Below are 21,379 nucleotides of genomic sequence, written 5' to 3' on the forward strand. Positions count from 1 at the left end.
TCCTAGAGATCTCTCTAACAGGCAAGCAGAAGTATGACTTTTACCTCAGTTTAGCAGTAGAATCTGACAGGGGCTTCTCTCACAAAAGAATCTTTTTCTGTTTCTGTAGGGCTAAGCTTTGTACCTGTAAGCATGTGGAAAATGTCACAGACTTCCACTCTTGTATCTTCCTGCTTCATTTGGTATTCCCAGGGTCTTTTCATGCCTCCTATTTCATGATAGAAATCATTATGTACTCACAGTTTTCCAGTTTTGTTCTTCAGCAGTTTCTCTGTTGATGTTTTCTTGCCTGTTCCATTCTAATTTACAGTGGTAGATGTCAGTTTAGATCTTGGATGATAAGCTGTTTAAATGTTTTTGTCACTTCACCTGGTAGTTCTTGAGCAGTTGGTTTGACGTATTTTGATACTTATGGGCTTGGAGGAGGGAAAGCTGTTTTCTGAAGAAAAACACATCATCAGTTTCTCTTGCTAAGCAAAAGCAGTGGCCTCTAGTTTTTCAGAATTAATAGTAACAAGCAATGTCTCTAGTCGTATAAACAAAGCTGTCATTTGTTTACTGGTCTTTCTTCATTAGATACTAGGCCTTGGGAATTAGAACCTCAGTGCTGACTCTTGTGTTTTTCTTCTGTTTTTATTTCCATCTTCTTTGTAGAAAAGGTTACGAAGATCTGTGATCCAAGTGGGAATTGGTTTAGACACCCAGAAAGCAACAGGACGTGGACAAACTATACCCAGTGTAATATCTATACACATGAAAAAGTGAAGGTAGGAAAGGAATGAATGCAAGCTCCTAGTATCGAGAAACTGATTGGAAAAATTGCACAAGTTCAAAACTCAAATGGCGACAGAGTTAATGCAACATCAAAATGCAAAAGGAAAAGTATGTTGAATAAAAAGGGTGAATTGTGCTAAACAGACTTAGAAAAAACCTTCCAAACCACCTGCTTTGTGTTTTACAACTGATTTCAGGTGCTTGAATAATATGATAATTTTTTTAATGGCATTTTAATGTGTGCATACTAATATTTGTCTAGGTCATCCACAGTCATCTACTGGTAAGCAAAACTGCATGCCCAGTAAGAGCAGACCTGTACATTTTACTCTGTAAATTTCAAGTAAGTGCAAGTTCAGCAGAACTGCAGGCTTGCACATCTGTGGAAGATGTGCTGACTGCATGAGTTTATCCAACTAAGTTATCGTAGCAGATTTTCAGTAGGTGCACACCCAGAGCTTTGTTTGAGATTAATACATCTTCAAGGGTTTGTTTCCTGGTTTTTGTTGGGTGTTTTTTTGTGGCATTTTGTGTGTTTTTTTGTTTTGGGTTGGGGGGGGGTGGGTTTGTTTTTTTTCCCAACCAAAGCAGAGCTCATATCTTTTTTTACAAAGTAAAAAAAAATTATTTATTTATTTTTTTTTTTACAAATTTGGCAAGCTGTAGTTGACTGGATTCATCACAGGACCTTTGGATGTCAAAGGGAAGCAAATTATGAGGAATGTTAGGTAGGGTTTGTTTTGCCTTGTGATCCTTTCCCTGTGTATGTCTTGTGTCTTAGCTCCCAAGTGCCATTTTTTTTCAGTCTCTGAGATGTTAAGCAGCTTTCATTAATGGAAAACCTATACTTGAAGTTTATTTAAGTTAAATTTTGCAAGCATCCAAAATTATCTCAGGCCAGGCAGCAAAATGCTTTGAGAGAGTGGTTTGCTATATATCAAAATTGTTTTACATATATATTTCTATATATGGGCATATGCATACATACCTTTGTTGGGTATATGTATAGATTCTTTTTGTTAAATAAACTTCAGTTTACCTTGCCCGTGCATTGACGTATTTAGAAAAATAGTAACAGAAGAATCTGGTTAACTTCCACATGCCTTCTTCCTGAGATCCTCTGTGATATGTGATATAATGGGCAAAATTGCATATTTTACATTCTCTACCCTTGTAGGGGAATGTAAGACTCTTATCTACTGTATCTGTGAGCAAACGATATGATACAAACTTACATACATATCCAAGTTTGCTCACATGGTATGAGCAAACTCTGCCATTAATATCTCATCTATATATTATAACTCTGTGTCCCCTTTGTTTATGAAATAGTCATTAGAAGAACCTTACTTGAAACTGTAAATGTCCAGTGGGTCAGGATAGACTGTAAATTAATTTATGACTCGTGGAAAAGAGCTCAATAATAGCAGATTGTGTCAAGAATACTGATATCTAGTAGAGATCCTACCTGCCTGCATCATTGCTGTCAGGTGTATTTTAGGGTATTTACCTAGAAAACATATTGAGAAAAGGTGGTAATAAATCACAAAAAGGCACTTTTGTATTGCTTTTTTGCAAATCATGAGACATTGAATACACTAATAACCATTTAATTCTACTAGCAGAGATGCTATAATTCATTGATTCTTGCTAATTGGCTGGAAACTGAGATGTTTTTCAGACATGATCCATGCAGGTCCCTCTTTATGAATAATGAGCTAGTTTCCCTCAGGCTGTTTTGCCAGCATATTTCAAGTCCGTCATGCACCAGAAAGTACTGTTTAAATGGAGTAATAGCTCCAAAAAAGCCTTGCAGCTTGCTACAGTTCACGTGTTGTTATCCTAGCAACATTATCCTTTCACTTTGCTAGAAGGTGGGTTAAATAATGCACAGTAAATGTGACTGTTGTCCATTCTTCTCATTCTTCTCATTCTTCTCATTCTTCTCATATCCAAATAATGATCCCTCCATAGCATGTGAATATTTCTTGAATCATTATTAAGAAATGGAGTCAAGACAACTTCAGCATGATCAATAAGTTGTTCTCTTTCAGGGGAGAAATCATCTGGAATTTTTTCAATACTAGACAGAGAATGAATTATTACAGGATCCATATATAAACAAGAAACAATACAAATTTCAGTATCACAAGGTACAGCATACAGCAACAGCAAATACAGTCGTAAATATACCTTGGTTCTGAGCTCCTATGGACGTGCGAGCAGCAGTCCCTGCCATACCACTGCTTTATGCTAGTTCTGAGTTGTGCAGAAATCCTAAATCCTTAATGTGCACCTTTGCCTAAATCAGTCACAGAATGAGGGGATGATGTGGGATATGGATCTGTCATGGAAGTGTGTCATATGCATGTAGCCAGGCTTTAGTGATTCAGGGGTAACCCTTTTTTTTTTTCTCACAAATTGTTATGAAATTTTCACTTAAACCTATTGCATTACTTTTAATTTTTTTTATGTTATCTTATTTTAAATAATAATAAGAATAATTTGAAAAATTCTACCATGTACAAAAAGGTACCCTTGTCTTAAAGCTTTACCTGAAATATTTTTTCTTTTATTTTTTTTATTTCAGAAGTCAATGTATGTAGCAAGCTGCAGTTAGTCTATCTTAAATTGAGTTAAGTAAGTCAATTTAAAATAAGTTCAATCTTAAATAAGTTCAGAAGGTACATACAGCTTGGAGTCCATGAGCACAGAATCCAGATAGTCGTGCTTTATTTTGATAGAGTAAGGTTCAGCCTTATTGTTATTGTTCCTGTGTACAAGACAATTATCATACTTTGAATGGAACAAGAGAAATTGTGAGGCAGATTCGATGAGTGAAAGCAGGGGATTGTTACAAATAGAATTTAATATCTTACTAATTCAAAGAATTAGTCATAAGATGTTGTATATATTCCAAATATTAATTAATTGGTTCTTTATTTTTGCGTTTTGTACCTGTCCAGCTTTTCATAATTCTGTAATTTGGCTGTCGGCTTATTTAATGTAGACTGCTCAGTCTTCATTGTTACCTTTTATATGCCCTTCCTTAAATGCCAAGTGAAAACTAAGTTTCCAATGTCACCCTCACAGCTTGCTTTAAAGGAAGTATCTTTAGATGATAAGAGCAAATCTTCTATGATGAAAAAAATACATAAATTCATATAGGAAGCACATTTTACTTTAGAGTTGTGTTAATAGAGGAATCAACCCTCAGACAGGAATGCTCCCAGTGCAGTAGCATAAATGGCCACATTTATGTAAATACTTAGAAAAAAACATAGCCGTATATATTAGAAACCTGATGTCTTAACAATGAGTTTCTGGTGATTATTTCAGCAAATGTGTTGCGTGTCCTATAAAAAAGAGATTTTAGCAAGATATTGATTTCCAGGATTTTAGACTCATCATTCTCTGTGATGTTTTTATTAATCCTATTATAGTTCTTTTATATGCAGAAGAGATGTGTAAGTATGTGCTTTATCAGCAATAGTTCTATATGCATCACAGGTGCTTGCTTTTGTTCTTATGTTGCAGACTGCTCTGAACTTGTATTACTTGGCCATCATCGGACATGGTCTTTCAATTACATCACTTCTGATTTCTCTTGGCATATTCTTTTATTTTAAGTAAGTATTCTTAAAATTCTTTGCCAAATATCAATGGTTGCAAAAATCCTAGTTTCAGGACTTTGAAACAGTAGCCATTCCAATGAAAAGGAGCAAGAAGGCAAAGGGTCAGTATATTGCTTTGGTGAACATTATAATGTGATAAAATTTTAGGTTTCTTTTAATGGAAGCCTAAAATCCTAAATCTGCAAATCAAAAACTGTAGAATATATTGAAAATAGTAAGTGGGAAAATGGAAAAAAAAGAAGAAAAGCTTGCTTGTTTTGAGTTTAGGTTTGGGTTTTGTTGTTGCTGTGGTTTTGGTGATGGTGGTGGGTTTTTTTTTAATAAATAAGTGTAGTGTGGATATGCCAAGCATCAGTCGAACAAAAGAACAAATGGAAACCAAAATACTGATGATTTATGATAAGTACAGTAATATTGCAAAGTAGGTACCCAAAAAACGCAATAAACTCCCATAGGAATGGGAATAATAAAAATAATTGTGAGGTTTTATTCAGCACATTATCTCTATGACAGTTCCGTCATATTTTCTCACATTATTGTGTTACCTTCCTGAAAGTGAGCTATGTATCACCACTGTCACAACAACTTGTAATACAATGCACATATCCTTAAAACTAAATCGTCTTATTACTTCTAAACTTTTCTTTAACACAAAAGATCCCTTGTGGTTTTGTTGGTTTTTTTTTTTAAGAAGTTGATGAGGTTTTGTAAAAAGATGAAACCAGGAATATTGACACATGAGCGGAACTGACAGAGACAAGTTATCTCTGCTAAATGCTGCACTTCACTATGTATGCTTTCCTTGCTAACTGGCATAGTTTAAACATTTCTGCATTGTTTTTTATTGGCTAATTTAGATCTGCTCTATGGTCTTACCTGTTGTTTACTGCTGTACTCTACTGTCTCACTTGATCTTTTACTTTGCCTCTAACATTTTAATATGAGTAGAACATATGCTAGCTACTGTGGGGCTAGCTCTCGTGATCTGGACTTTGATTAGGTAAGAGTAGCAGAAGAGTGACAAAAAAAATACCCTTTTTAGTTGCACCTGGCTGATTATAGCATTTCCAATTTAGGTATCCATCATTTCCCGGGGTTCTGGAACAACATTTCCACAAATCCCCAGCAAACAAGTCTTTCCACTTTGTAACGTCTTCATGAAATCCAGTATTCAAAATGACTTTGCAGCTTTTTCTGACTTCTTTCCATGAGGTTCATGTTCATGAGGACAAACTAAAATATTTGGGTTTTTTTAATCAGTTTATTTGCATATGACTTGTAAAAACAATATTTACCATTTCCAAATTCACTTTCCCCCCATGAAATCAACAAGTGAAATGGCTCTGAGTTCTTATATATAGCATAAAAAGGCTATACTGTTGCTATGAATGTCACAAGTTTAACAGACTAAGTATGTAATGTGACAGGAAAAAAGTTTTGGCAGACTTCTCAGGAGAAAACAAAAATATTTGGAATGCAAGGTTTTAAAAGTTCAGACAGTAAAGCATGATATTTCTGTACTGTAACATGAAAACCAAGCCATTTTCATCTTGGCCTTCTGGCATTTGCTGCAAAAGCAGGTGATCTGCTTTGCAACCCTTATTACTATGTCATGCTTGTCTAGCCTTACCATGTGTTTTTTTTTTTTTCCCCTCTGGTTGAAGGATCATTTCTCCTCAGAGAACTACGTGGAATTAATCCAGACCCACAAACCACATTTTCTAGGCTGTGGATATGTTGGGATATAAAAGGAAATTACAAAATGTAAAGGAAGCCAAAGGAAGTTCTCTACAAGCTGTTATCTTGGGATGTACAGTTCCTCAAAAGTATTTTTAGTACCAGAAGGATATTTAAGGGTCTAGATTAATATCAGGATGTATTATGTATCAGCTGAAGCTTGTATAATTATTCATAGCTTTAACAGGTGGGCTTTTTTGTTTTTTTTTCTTTTTGCTATTGTGTGGGGGTGCCTTTGAACTTCCCATGTATTAAAAAAAATTATTCTGTTAGTCAGTTGATAGTTTCTAGATGATATTTGCTTGATTGCTGACCATTAGAATATCTTTAGGTTTGACTGGAAAGGTGGTACCTTTTCCCAGAAGAAAACAAAGATATTTTTTCAAATACTTTTTTTTTATAAGATTAAGCCAGTTTTGTGAATTATTTTTTATTTAATTTGAAATTCTCTCTTTTCTTTAGAAAATTGCCTCATTGGAAATACATCTCCAGTTTGTCAGTTGTGTTCCCCACGTGGATTGGAATTTTGTTTGATAGCATAAAATGGGCTATAAACTTGGAATTCTGATCTTCCTCTCTGAAAAGTCATCTGTGACACATAAAAAAACAAACTTGCTTTCTTATTCTGCTACATCTTCTAGGTCATACATGTGCTTATTATAAAATGTTATGTTAAAATAGTTCTATAGTTATATAAAGAAAAGAAAAAAAAAAAAAAGCCAAGGCAAGAGAAATCTTAAATCCAGGGAATTCAGAGGAAGGGGAGCTATAATTTGAAGGATGGCCCCCAAAGTGAACAAATCCCAAACCAAGCAAAAAAAAAAAAAAAAAAAAAAAAACCACCTGGAATAAAGGAGCTGTTGATCAAGCATCATGTCAAATCGCATGGGAGCACTCACAGAGGATAGCTATGCTATGCTAAAAGAGTATGCAAACAACTGAGTGATAGATTGATATAGAGAGCAGAGGTTCCCAAGTCACTGAAAGTCAGTTTTGGCTGAACAGGTAATTCCCTTAGGTGCATATGTGGATCTCAATGGTTGAATTTTGCAGTATATGAATACCTTAAGAATTTAATCTCAAACATATCTGACATTTTGAAAATGTTACATTTTTTTTCTTTTGGGAGACGTATTGCAGACCTGATATTTTCCCTAACGTCCAAGACATGTAGGAGTCAAAATAGGAAGGGAAATAAGTAAATTAGCAGGAAGCCTGTTTTTTTACTGCACCTAGTTTAATCTGGAGGGAGGTCATTCAAATGCTCTTAGATCATAATTATGAGAATTAAATGATTAAAGGATATTATGTCGTTAAGAGGAAATAGACGAATACAAGAAGAGGAACACAAGAGGGAGGGTGGGGAGGCTTAGGAAAATATACTTTTGTTACCAAAAGCAGTCTTCATTTTTAAATGTCATCAGACTTGCTTCCTTGTTTCTTGTCTTGTGATACTTTCAGTCCTTTTCTGAAGGGGTGGAGGTGGTTGTGCATGGGTGTGTTTGAATACTCAACAGGAACAGCTGCTGGATGACCCTGAGAGATGGCCCCATTAGCTGTACATGCTTTGCCTTGCCTGCCTGCGTACTGAGTCTTTTAACGATAAGGAGACAAAATTCCAGAGTTCTTCGGGACTTGTTTACACAAAGCCCTTAGCTGGAATCTCGTGTAGCCTCTCCTTTTGTATATAAGCCATATAGGAAGGAAAGGACCTTACGAAAATACATTTTCAGAACACATAAAAATCTGCATATTTTAGTAGTCAAAGCTATATGTGTTTGGGGTATTAAAACTAAAATAATAAAAAGCCTAATGGAATGTACTTTATCACTTAATTCAAATCTAAGTGTGTGTTCTGTAATTTGGACAAATTTTCTTTCTTATTTCCTTCAGGCAAACAACATTTGGCAAACAGAGGTTTGACTAGGGTAGTGCCTTGTGCTGCATGGCAGCACTAGTTTCTAGAGTAGTTTCCTTCCCCCATGTTTAGTGAAATGAGGCTTAGAATGCCTGAGGGCTCCAAGGCTTGACTTGCACAAACTGCCTGATTAACGGTATTGTACTGTCCATATCTGAGAGTACTCCATATATCTGTGGTGTGCTTCATATATTCTTTGTGTAATAGTTATGAAGAATGCAACTAAGTGCAGCATTCTCTATAGCCAGTATTTTTTTTAGCATCTCTCTTGTTCAGTGGGATTGTTTTGTTTCTTTTCTGTCATGTTCTCAACAGTTTTCAGTATACTCCTCCAGCTTTCATGTCTGTTCTGTATCTGTATTTCTCTATTAAAATATAAATTTCTTCTCCCTCCTGCCCTCTCAAAGTAAAATTTAATTATCAGTGCCCATAGTTTATCTTGTCTTCCAGTCATGCTGCTTGAAAAGGCTAGACAAGTTGATTTTCCCTTTGTGACAATTTAGACTTGTCCCATGCTGACCTTCTCAATGTATTTCTGATTGCTCTAACAGTGAAAAGCAGTTGAATGTGTGATAGATATTCCTCCTCCAGTTACTTTATCAATCAGGTGCACTCTGTGGTGCTGGCTGCTAAATGTAGGTAGGTAGGTGTGGTTATAAAGAGCATACTCCCTACAACAGAGGTTTCAGTAGATGCTTTCTCCAGATTTAAAATGCGTGTTTTCTGAGAGTGTCTTTTTATAACAAATGGATTTTCCTTGCTTTTTTGGGAACTTTGAGCATTAAGGTTTAATATCCCAATGATCAGAATTGTCCATATACCCATACAGGCTTTCTGTCTTTTTTTTTTTTTTGTGTTTGCCTATGAAGCTGAATTTCTTCAAAAAGAATTGAATGAGAAGCACTCATGCCTCTTGGAATGGCACTAATTCAGACCTGTTTTCTCTGGTATGGCAGATAAACAGAAATTTGCTGACTGTGTTCAGTTTCTAGTATTGTTTAATATTACTGATGCTCTGCTTAAAAAAAAAAAAAAAAAAAAAAAAAAAAAAAACACAAAAAAAACCAAAAAGCAACAAACCAGTTCTTCCAAGTATTTTTTCTTAAATTTTATTTCAAAATTAAAGGCAAACCTTGAAAATTAACACAATTAAATTCAGTTAGATACTGCATTTTATAATTGTTTATATACTGTTTATGACTGGGTTATATACAAAAGTCAATATAACATTTGTGTTATTTTACTTATTTGGATATTTTTGCAGTTATAAAATCAAGGAAGGAAAATGACAGGAATACAAGTAATAAAAAAATATCTTCAAAACATGTTAGGTTTGGGTAAATGGAAAAGCAGGGTGAGAGAGCTTCCTCAAAGGTATAAATCTTCTGAAATATGTTACATTACTGCTATTCAGATGTTTTTTAGATCGCCACTGCAAAATAGGTCTGTCTCTGTGAACACACTTGGAACTGAATGTACTTCACTTTGCCTCTTGTTGGTGTTGAAGGGAAAGTGTTACCTTTCACATCATTCTATTAAATTTAGACTGTAACTTAAGAAAGGGTTGATAATAAAGAGCTCTAGTATTTCAAAATTTCAGGGTGCCCCCAAGTACGCAGCACTTTACTCCTGGGTATTCATTTGTTCTTCTTTCTCTTTTCTAGGAGCTTGAGTTGCCAAAGGATTACCCTGCACAAAAACCTATTTTTCTCTTTTGTTTGCAACTCGGTCGTAACAATAATTTCACTGACTGCAGTTGCCAACAATCAGGAGTTGGTTGCAACTAATCCAGTAAGTGAAAGTATATTTGGCAGCCTTATTGATTTATCTGTGAGCAACACGGAAGAGATGAGATGTGAATAGTTGACAAAATGTTGTATATAGTGAGATTAAAATGTTCAGTAACGATGTGTCCATGTTATGTAGTGCAACAGATGTCTAACAATGATGTGGGCATTCCACATTTGTGGTTCTGAAACAATAGAAACACTGTAAGAGACGGAGCACACTGACCTGCTTTTCTGAGTTTCTACAAGAACCTTTTGGACTGATAGAACTGTAAGAAAGTAGCCTGTTCTAGATGATCTCAGTGAGGTTATAGTAGTTCAATTCACCAAGGAAGGGCAGTAAAAAAAGCATTGCAGTGTATTTTGGAACTGTATGCTACTTTCCTATGGCTTTAACTTTGCCGTCTTCAGTTAAAAAGAATCTATTTTGGCTGTTTTGGGGGGTTTTTTGGGGATTTTGGGTTTTGTTGTTTTTTTTTCTGGTTTTTTGTGTGTGTGTGTGTGTGTGTGTGTGTGTGTGCGCGCGCGAAAGGAGGTTACACTGACCATTATATTCCAAAAGTAAAAGCTAAAGAAAGACCTCATCCGTTTGGGCCTGATTGGGGGGGGCTCCTCTTCCCCCCCCCCCCCCCCGTCCTGGTAACACTGGATAAGTGTGAATCAGAGCCTGAAAATTACGTACATAAATAAACAAATCCCTAATTATGACCTTATTTTAATTTAGGCCTGGAAGATAAATCCATATTCTATGAAAGTCAGGGCAAAACTCCAGAAGCTTATTCAAGTAAAAAGATAAATTCTCTTTCTCCTGTAAAACCTCATCCAAGTGGTGGAAAACAATCTTGAGATAGCTGCTAATCACCTCATCAGTTAGGTAGCAAAATGTGGTAAAAAAGGTTCATTTCGGGTTTGTTTTAAGCTAAGTGCCAGAAAGATCAATCCAACACTTAGTGATTACAGGAGGAAAAAGAAAAAAAAATCCACTGTGTCTAAATCTGTGCATTAACTATTGCTTCTTTTTCACAACTTTTCAGTAAATTGTTTTTTAACATTTCAGTTGAAGAATGTCTTTTTAATGAAGCTAAATCCAAATATATGCCAACAAGAGAGGTTCTTCTCAACTTGTGCTAAGTGCTGCTATGACTAGGTTAAAGTTGAAAGTATCATGAGCATTTAAAAAACATAATTTATTCTCTGGAGTAGCTATATGTTGTGATTGGTAAAATTTGAGAGGGAATTACCTTTATCAAAATACATTTTTCGTTGTGTGTTTACCGTCAGATAATTTAAGGATTCCCTGCTGATTGGAATGGCTAAGTGTGGCAATGTTTGCAATAAGGGAAAATATCATTACAGCTCTCTGCCATCATGCTTTGAGGATCTTGAGGTCCTCATATTTGAATAATAAAAATACAGACTCATTCACCACTTTTATTGTCACCATAAAGTATGGAATTGTAATGCTATGAAAATTTTACTAAAAGAAAATAAATAAATGTAGTGAAAAAGAGAATAAACATTGAAATTTAACTGGAACAGTATTTTTTACCATTTTGCAAATAAAGTTCTTGTGATTTTTGCAACTTGAACATTAATATTGTACTCTGCTTTTTTTCTGCAGCTTAGCTGCAAAGTGTCACAGTTCATCTACCTGTACCTAATGGGTTGCAACTACTTTTGGATGCTGTGTGAAGGCATTTACCTGCACACTCTCATTGTGGTGGCTGTTTTTGCTGAGAAACAACACTTGATGTGGTATTACCTTCTTGGCTGGGGTATGTGATTTTGCATTCTATGTTTTCAGGCCAAAGCAATCTCTTCTTCCTTTTCATGAGAATTAAAACCTCTGTACTTTGCTTCTCTGAGCTGGTAGCTTTGAACAATGATGACCCACTCCTCTTCTTTGTCTGGGGAGTTTCAACAGGCTTAGAATTATGAATGTAGGAAGTTGTATGTACTTCAGTCTTTGCTGAAAGAGAGATTATGCGTTTCTGGAGTCAGGAAGTGACTCCTCCGTTGTATAGTGAAAAGAGTCTCCTATTATAAAAAAAAAGACATTAAGAAGTAATTATTCATTGTTCTTTATGTCGAAGATGTTTATTCAGGAATGAATGTTTGTTTTCAGAGAAGTCTTGCCATGTCTTGGGTGGAGGGTCAGAACTGAGTTAGAGATGGCCAAGGATTTCTTTTTCCAGCAGTTCGATTTGACCTGTATTGTTCACTAAACAAATACAAAATAGCTGTAGCTGAAAATCTTAAGAAATATCAGTATCAAAACTAAGAAGCCAAACCTGGTCATCTCAGATAATGCACAACAGCATACTCACAAAGTGCAAGTGAGGGCTTTCTCGTTAGCCTCAGTATATTGGCGCATTCAGCTATAACATGACTCGGTACTTAGGTAGTTGTCCCACTACAAACACATCTGAGATGTAGTTAAAAGATCATAGGTGCACAGCAACTTCTGAAAACATCAGAGTGTCAAGGACCCCACATAATTAATTTGTGTATTCTTTTAAAATTTTTAACTCTACGTGATTTCCAGAGTCTGATTTCAAATTTGTTTTGCAGGTGACTTTTTTTTTCTGTACACCGAGCAAGTATCAACTTTGTTTATCATACCGTTAAAGCTCTGGTCATGTGTACTTTTTAGTCATGTGGTCATGTGTCATTTTTAGTTCTACTGCCCATTTAGCATATTGAAAATTGCAGTCTGAAAAATGTCTGTGTTAATGAAGATAGATTGATGCTTTCTAAATTGTTGTAATTTTATTTGCTTTTTCTTTCTGTGTATTGATATGGATTTCCTTGGAAAGACAGTGGGAATGAGGTTTCATACACCCCTCAGGAAGAAACCTGAGAAAATAGATGTCGTATTGGGACTTGTTACATTAGTTGCTCTACAGGTATATAGTTTGGATGAGGTGAAAGTGCAAAAGATACCAGCAAGAAATGCAAGATGTAGTTGTTAGTCATGTTTATGTATGAAGAAAACATTGATTTAATATTTTTTTTTCCTCAGGTTTTCCACTGATTCCTGCCTGCATACATGCCGTTGCTAGAAGCTTGTATTATAATGACAAGTAAGTAGCATCTCATCTTGCTTTGCAAAATTTATTTGCTTTAAGGGGAGAAAAAGGAATACAAGAGATAATAATATGCCAAATGTTTGTTGGTTTTTTTTATTGTGTTATTTTTTCTTGTTTGTTTTCTCTAGTTGCTGGATCAGCTCTGATACTCATCTGCTGTACATCATCCATGGCCCTATTTGTGCTGCTCTGCTGGTAGGCATTTTTCAGATAATAATTTGTTTTTCTTATTTGTTTTCTGGCTATTCTTCATGGGCTTATAAAGTTGGTGATAGTCTAAAGCTCGAATTTAGAGGTCACTGTCATTTGCAGGACCTCTCACTTAAGCCAGAAGGTGCCTTAGGCACTCAGGATTTACAGTACAGTACAGTATCAGTAAATACAGTACAGTATTCACCTTATTAAGGAGCTGTACCACTCATCCTTTGGGAAACTCAGATTTTACAATATTAGCTGTCATTCCACTTAAATGCTAGTGACAAGAAAGGATTACCTGGAGTACTACATTTATATCCTTCTTTTAGCTGAGAATGCTTTCTCATTGCCGAGGCCATTTGCCAGGTTGACCTTATTACAAGCATCCAGACTAGATGCTACCAGACTTGGATCTCACTGAAGCTCAGAAGGAGGGTTCTTGAAGGTCAGGACTGACTGGGAGTGGGAGTACAGAATGGATTTAAATTGGAGTAGGCTCTTGGGAAAGAACCAGTGGAAATAGTTTTGTATCTGTGATTGCCCCTGTTCTGATACTAATCTAGCAGTGTGTGCTTTGGCCATTGGGGTATTGCAATGCCTCTGATTTATTAGTCCTCATGAAACCAGAGCGCAGTGTTCAGTCTTACGCTCCAAGTTAATGCCAGCCCTATTACACGAATGTTTGATGCTGAAAACAGTAAATTATAGGTACTTGAAGACAGTATAAAAACCAGTGTTGTACTTCAGTTATAAAGATTACATTTAACTTATATAATTCAGTCAGTAGATTATTGCTAAATAAATAGGTGCTGAATAGAAGAAAATACTAATATGTACCTTTTTATACAACTATCAGCATAACTAATATCTATGAATGCAAAATATAGAAAATGCTGCAGTGTAGAGGCAGAGCAGAATTAGCTGCTATGTATGACAGCCATATCTTTTATTGTAACGAAACTTCAAGCTGATCTGGTCAAAGTATTGTATAGTGTCTGGTGACCTTTCTTATGGCTTTTCAGTTCATGCAGGGAAATGCATTACAAATGAAAACATCAAGTAACTTACTTTACTAAGAAATAAAACATTTAAGAAGTCATTTCAATTTCTGACCTACGTGAACTTTCCCTTCTGTTAAATTATTAATGAGTATCTGTCTGCACAGAGAACATTCTTGAAAGACCACTGTGTAAATTCTGTTGTTCTTGTGACTCCAATTTTTATTCACAGTTAAATTGACTAGTGAACGTGTATTTTGAAGACTGCTTTGGTACCATGACACACCTGAGGTCCTCTGCAGGAAGCCAAATGCAGTTCCCATGAAATTGCTGTGATATCATGGGCAGCCCCCATGAAATTACTGGCTCTTGGGATATGATAATATCTTGTCCTGTTAGTCAGGTCTGCCATGTGTTCGTATAAAGACATTTTAACTAGTGCTATAATCTGCAAATTTAAACCAGTTCTAAATCCTGTCAATTTTTCTTCTCTTTAATTTAACAGAAGGTGGAATCCTGTTTTCACAGAAAGGAATAGGGCTATTTTTCTTACTTCCATGGTGCTGTATATCACCCAGAAAATATATGCTATTCTGCATTGTTTGTTTTTTTTTTTTGGGGGGGGGGGGGTATGTTCTTTGTCCAGATGTCTCCTCACAGATATATCATTTAAGTTAAAGCTCAAATATAATTGATATTAGTCAGAGCTTGCTTAAATAATAACAGAAAAATTTTTGCGGAAGTATGAGACTATACCACCCTCCATGAAGTCACTCTGGTTTAGGATGCAAGATCATTTTCTTCTTCCAAGTGATGGCTTCCATAAATTCACAGTGAAAACAGCAGCAAGGCTACTGCTGGTTTCAGATGTACTGGATCAATCCCAAACCATCAAGTCTGCTTTCCATTCAAGGCAGCACTAAGAATGTCCTTTGATTTTACTGGCAGCATAATAATTGCCTCTGTGGGGTTGGTATGGGAAACTGCATCTGTTCTCTTTGCAATTTACAAGTATGTATACCTTTGACTTTCCTATATTTGTTCATGAGCTGTCTTGAAGGCATTTCTCTTGGATTTTTCTTGCCCCAGTACAGTCAGTAAATTTATGTGAAAACCCTGTAGGAATAAAAAGGGTTAAACACAGTTATACGTCTCGCCCGTGATGTGAAAGTAATTTAAAGGAGGTGCTTTCCTTTCTGATAAAAAAAATAAAAATAAAAAAAAAAATTGAATATGTCATTCCAAAAGGACAAGCCAGTAACAAAGACATGAAATGAAATGCATGTGTTTGGGCTTTGTGAACAGAATCCTCATTTGCTTAAGCAACTTGCTTGCCAGGTACAATTTCCACATTTTACTAAGCATGACCTGCTTTAGTAGACATTTAAGCAACATTAGTAAACTGCAAATTAGATAACTAGGGAGAAGACACTTTCTATTTGCAGGAGCAGGATCTCAGAGAATACGAAGAGGACTGTCAAGTGGGTGCCAGGAAGATTTGTCAGAAGCCAATGGGAATTTAACTCCTGTACATCACTAAAACTCCTACAATTACATAAAGTTAACAACAATGCTGCTTTTATGGTCCCTGTTATTACATAACTGTGGTCACATCCCTGCCAAAGAAACTGGAAATGAGAGCAGACATAGGCTGCATTTTTGATTGGAATAGTCTTCAGTTGACCATTTAACTACAACTGTTTGACTAACCAATCACAATTAAGGGAATTAGAGGGAAACAGTAGAGGGTGATAGTTATAATGCTGAACAAACACTGATCAAAATGGAGGGGGTGAAAAGGCAGTAGGTTTGAACTTTAGTGGAAGCAGCAGTGATTTCACTTAGGTTTCAGATGTGCTGGTGCACTAGTGATTTAGTTTGCATTGGTGCCCCTGTAAGAGTAGATTTTGATTTAGTTATGCCATTATTTATATAAAACTACTGGTATGTTGATTTTGCCCTGTAATAATGCAATGTATTGGTGTCTTCATCGACAGGCTTTCATAGATGCAAACTCTTTTAGCAAACATGTTCTAGAAGGAAGTTCAGGAGATTTTAGCTTCATTACTGACCCATTTAATGACTTTAAGCTGGACTCTGGTACAAGACAAAGCAGTTTAGAAGTTGAATGCTTAGCATGCATATATCCAGCCTTGGCAATGTCCACAGGCCAGGTATAAAACATATCTTCATGAGCACATACAGGTATTCTGCCCAAGCAAGCCACGCTTAAGCAGGCTAAGATCTGAAAAAGCTAAGCAATGACTACCAGCTGGTATCTAGAAATACCTGAGGTTTTTGAGCAAAGAATGGTCTGTTTATATCATCCTAAGGAGGAATTCAAACAGAATTTAAACCTACATGCTAATAAGGATTACCATACTGCTTAGCACAAACTCAGTGTGGAGGAAAGCGGAAATATCAGGGACTTGAGGAGAGTTTAATGCAAGAACTGCAGCAACCACTGACTTACAAGGTTGGTGGAGTTCACAGCCACTCTTAAGGCAGAGCCTAAACTCTACTTACTTCCCAGTACAGGCACTAGCATTTATTTTTATTTAGGGCTTCCTTCTGTGCCTTTGCTTCCATTTTTGTTCATCTGGCTGGTTCAATTGTCAGGCCACTGTGGAGCTGCCAGTATTTTGCTCTCTGTTCATACTGCAGCTAACACAACAGGGCTCATTTGGGGCTTCCCAAGCCATCACAGTCAATTTGATGATAATATACATGTGAGTAGTTTCACTGGCCTACTTTTGCTTAAATGTAAAAACTCTACTCACTGCCTTGATAAAATCAAGACCTGTTTTCTTCACTTTAATTAAGAATTCAGTTCATCCTGATCTCACTATATTTTTGTGACAGAAGAGATACTCATCAAAAATTGATGCTGCATACTCTTACAGACACTCATAGTCATCTCAACTCTGTCCTCTGCTTTGCCTCATCCCTCTATTCCCTTTTCCCTAATATTTCTTTTCAAGCTCTGCATTCCTTTTTTTTTTGGCTTTTTGCTGTGTATGGGTAAGTGGAACAGTTGGAACAATTCTCTCCGATTCAGCATGTTGTAAAAGAAATAGTTTGCTGGATGATATCTTACACCTGGCTGCTGCTACTTGGCATCTTCAGCTAGCATTTAGGGACAGTATTAGAGGAATTGTCCTTGCTACCAAAGCAGGAGCAGGGCTGGAAACTCTAGGTTTGTTGTTGAGGTTTGAGACATGTTGATGTTGAGCAAGTAGATTTGTGAAGGATTAAATTTAGAAATGGAAGAAGGGCTTACTGTCTGTGTGTGCTATAGGAAGTTGGATGAGGATCATGGGCTGCATATAATCTAAATAAAGCTCTTGAGAAAGAATCAGAAGACCTTGGATGTTTAAACAATGCTTAAAGGTAGCTGGATACTTCCGAGAGGAATTCATACAGTAGTATCTTATGTAAAACAATTTCCTGTTAAAATGGTTTAAATAGCATGTAACTAGAATATAAATAACATCACATATCTGTCAAGGGCCCCATTGCTGTAACAAATATACAGCTGATCTTTTTTGAAAAATTTAACCAACATGAAAGAAGTCTGCCAAGGCTGTGGAAGACCGGGTGACATGCATGGTCTGAAATGGCTTCCCTGTTTGCGCTTGGCCTGCTGCAAGACAGATGCCTCCTCCCAGACCAGGGATTCCTAGTCTTTCTAGGAGGGAGTTACCTGTGTCTGCCTGCTGGCTTCTTCACCCAGCCCTCCCTTTTGTCTCTAGATAGCTGTTGGCAGGGACAGTTACCTGGAAGAAGAGGTAGGAGCAGACTCTAGGTCTTTCCCTTCCATGCTGGGTACCCTAAGCAGCAGGGTCTTGCCTCTGTGCCCTAGAGTGAGGCAAGGGGACAGACTAAGCTCCAAAGCTCTCCTTCTAGCTGTAGTTTCCATAATGGGCTGCCACTACACAGCAGATGAAAAGTACAGTGTAACAATCCCTAACATTGCTGTTGCTCTGGTTCCTTGCATCCTTAGGCTTGGTATGTGTGTGTATATAAATGTATACATATACACACGTGTGTATGAGTTTTGCTGTTGCTTATGGCAAGTGCTCACATGTCTGATACAGTCTGCATAGTCATGATTGCAGTGTAGGATTTATTTTTGCTCAAAATGTATGAACAGATACACACTGCTGTCAACAAGAAAATCCTATTAAGGCAATGGAAGTAAGTTTAGCATTCTGCCTGCAATTTTGTTTTTACATGTATGGGTGCGTTTTTTTCTCTATACTTGTTAAATTCATATTCAAAAAATACAAAAAAAAAGTAGTTTTTTGAAGAATCATGTTTAAATACATAGAGGGAAGAGTTCTTCTTGCCCAACCTGAAAAGACAGTAATTTTTCAAAACCTAATCATTGACCTGTGTACTGTTACCATGATAGCAGAGAGAATGGCACGTGGATTGTTAACACTGGAAGACCAGTGGTTAATTAGTTTGACGCTTGCTTAATAAGTTAGAGGAATAGATGGGGATAGATGTTAGAACCACATCTCAGGCACTTTAATGTGATCTCAAAGAGGTTTAACTCGTGTTTATTGCACAGTCACAGTGCTGTCCATGCGGTATGAGTTTTCTTCAGTTGTCTAATTTTTTTAAATTACAAACCAGTGTGTGGGATGATTTTTCAGACCTTCAGTTTCACTTCCTTTTCCAACAGGTGAATCTTTTCTTCCTGCTAAATATAGTTCGTGTTCTTATAACAAAGCTAAAAGACACCCACAAGGCAGAATCCAACCTGTACATGAAAGCAGTGAGAGCTACCCTGATCCTTGTCCCTCTGCTTGGTATTGAGTTTGTCCTGTTTCCATGGCGACCAGAAGGCCGGATTGCCGAGGAAGTGTATGACTACGTGATGCACATCCTTATGCATTATCAGGTAGGAAGCATTAAACAGGTTTTGCTTACTTGGGCTAGATAGCAGCTGGCATGTGAAGCAAATAAAAGAAATGATTGTTATTTTAATTTTTAAAGACATTAATGCAATATTATTATGAATAGCTTGAAATTTCTCATTCTACTGAATTTTAATTTATTAAAAGGGTAGAAACACCATGGTTAATAGTTGGCCCAAGACCTTTTAGTAGTGAATGTCTAGATATAATTTACCAAGTTTAGATTTGTACTGCACGTTTTTTGCTATGTTTAGCTGAATTTTATCAGAAACCCATAATTCTCTCTAACCCTGTATGCATCTAAAAAAATCCTAGATGCATGTGAAATAAAGCAGAACCTTTATTTTTGTTTTACAGGGTCTACTGGTGGCTACAATCTTCTGCTTCTTTAATGGAGAGGTAGAGTAATAACTTTTGATATAAATGTATAACACTTTTCCTTTTTATATATATTTGATGTTTCAGCAATTAAGGAGATGGTAATTTTATTTTCTAAATCTAAATTTGTCAGGTAAAAAATAAGTAAATAAGTATCTGGCTGCCAAGAGCAGAGCATGGGAAAGACAGTGCCATCATTTGTGGCATCATTAAATACTGTAGGACTGACTCTTGCTGATCATTTATATGCCTCTCGATTATATAAGGAATTGAAGACACTTGTCACTTTGATATAAAATCTCAATAAATATCATATAAAAGTGAAATCTAAGTCAGTATTCAGAAGGTATATTTGTTTATGTCAGAAGCTGTATAGCAACTGTTAGCCTGGAGAATCAGTGTATAGGTCTTTCTGCAGACCTATTAGAGCATATTGCAAACATGATGGTGGGCTCATGTTATGACAGCTCCTTAGGAGAATTTTAGGCTGAAGTTTGGAAAAATTTTCCTTCACAGATGAAAAATATAATTGAAAAAATCAAAGCTCATTGTGCTTGGGTCAGAAATTTGTGTTGATTAAGAAGCGCACTTTTAAGTAACTATTATTAGTCAGTTCCAAGAACAAACTTCTTTATTCTTATGTTGAAGGATTGTGCCATATTTCCTATGTGGTACTGATCCTGATGAAGCTAACAAGCACTGCTTTTATCTTGAATAGGTCAGGGTCTTGGAGTACACACAAAGACTTTCATCTAGGAACTCTTGTCCCTAAGGTGTAGAGAGAACAGGACTTCACAGTGTCAGAGATCAAAATGGTAGAAAGGCTAAAAGACACGTATACAGAATTGTTAGTATGACTTTTGCTTGCAAAAAAAACCCCAAACAACCCCAAAAAAAGTTAAACAGAAACCCTCCACCAGAAAAACTAGATGGTTCTTTTCCAACACTTTTGGCAGAGGAACAGTTACAGTTGTACACTTATTCCTACTCGTTTGTTTGCATGATTTTTTTCTACAGTTGAAACAGTTGTAGTATATGGCTGTAAGCTGATGTGTGGGAGTAACCAGATGTTTTCATGTCACTGAACCCTTATTTTCTTCTATCAGATGTAATAAAATCCTGTCAGTGTGCTAATATAATGTTATTGGACAGTAATACTTACTTAGAGGTAAATACTTGGCTTGTACTAGGATTGATTTATGTACATCACCCTTCCTTCTCTTCTTAAGTCCAGTGCTGGCTGAACTGCAATGAAACTACCATGGGGTTGCACAGTTTATTTCCACCACCCTAAAATATATGATACTCAATGATTTTACAAAGGGGGCAGAAAAGATGAAGGTAGGCTTTCTCCCACTTTAGTGGGCATGGGGCAGTGGTTTTGACCGGATTTAGCATAAAATAAATCTGGGCTCAAGTCCCTGCTTATGTATTTGATTTGAAGCTGAACACATCATTAAGGTTTCTGGATCCAATTTGATCACTTGACTGTATTCAGCATCAATATATATATAAATTTCATACTTCGGAATGCCTTCTAAAAACAGAAGTGTTTCCTTTGTCTAGGAAAGGATTCTGTGTTTGGTATGTGAGCCTGCAGGCACGCATGTATTCTGTTGCCATTATTGTCTCTTACTGTCATACCAGTGCCTGAACAAAGCCTGCAACTGCAGCATAGTGGCTGTTTCTTACCTGTCATAGCAACACCTCATTAGAAACTGTACAAGATGAGAGGTGTCAGAGAGTGGTGTTAATCCTTTCTGCTCCAAGTCTATGGTTTAAAGGTGAATACTGACACTAGAATTGGTACTTTGAGTGACAGTGGGGTGTTAGCAATTAGAAATGTTAAAAGCATCTTAGCATTTCCAAACTGTTATTCTACCTTTTAATGTTTTTCTATACCAAATACTAGGAGCCAAACCCTCCTCAACTGGTGCCTTTTC

General features: G+C 36.4%; 1 protein-coding gene across 2 annotated transcripts in view; it reads left to right on the top strand.

Annotated features, from left to right (window-relative positions):
• The window catches only part of CALCRL (calcitonin receptor like receptor), an 81,590-nt gene that overhangs the window by 52,839 nt on the left and 7,372 nt on the right, over nucleotides 1-21,379 (top strand). For both annotated transcript variants that reach the window (XM_061364650.1, XM_061364649.1), the window contains exons 5-12: nucleotides 655-767; nucleotides 4,312-4,403; nucleotides 9,729-9,855; nucleotides 11,473-11,626; nucleotides 12,874-12,934; nucleotides 13,069-13,135; nucleotides 18,824-19,042; nucleotides 19,416-19,457. In XM_061364650.1, coding sequence (XP_061220634.1) covers nucleotides 655-767; nucleotides 4,312-4,403; nucleotides 9,729-9,855; nucleotides 11,473-11,626; nucleotides 12,874-12,934; nucleotides 13,069-13,135; nucleotides 18,824-19,042; nucleotides 19,416-19,457 — 875 coding nt within the window. The remainder of the gene's footprint in view (nucleotides 1-654; nucleotides 768-4,311; nucleotides 4,404-9,728; nucleotides 9,856-11,472; nucleotides 11,627-12,873; nucleotides 12,935-13,068; nucleotides 13,136-18,823; nucleotides 19,043-19,415; nucleotides 19,458-21,379) is intronic.

The sequence above is a fragment of the Neopsephotus bourkii genome, unplaced genomic scaffold, assembly GCF_033783945.1.
Source record: "Neopsephotus bourkii isolate Nb327-2 ecotype Australia unplaced genomic scaffold, CSIRO-AGI_Nbou_v1 NB_1245, whole genome shotgun sequence".
Taxonomy (NCBI): Eukaryota; Metazoa; Chordata; class Aves; order Psittaciformes; family Psittacidae; genus Neopsephotus; species Neopsephotus bourkii.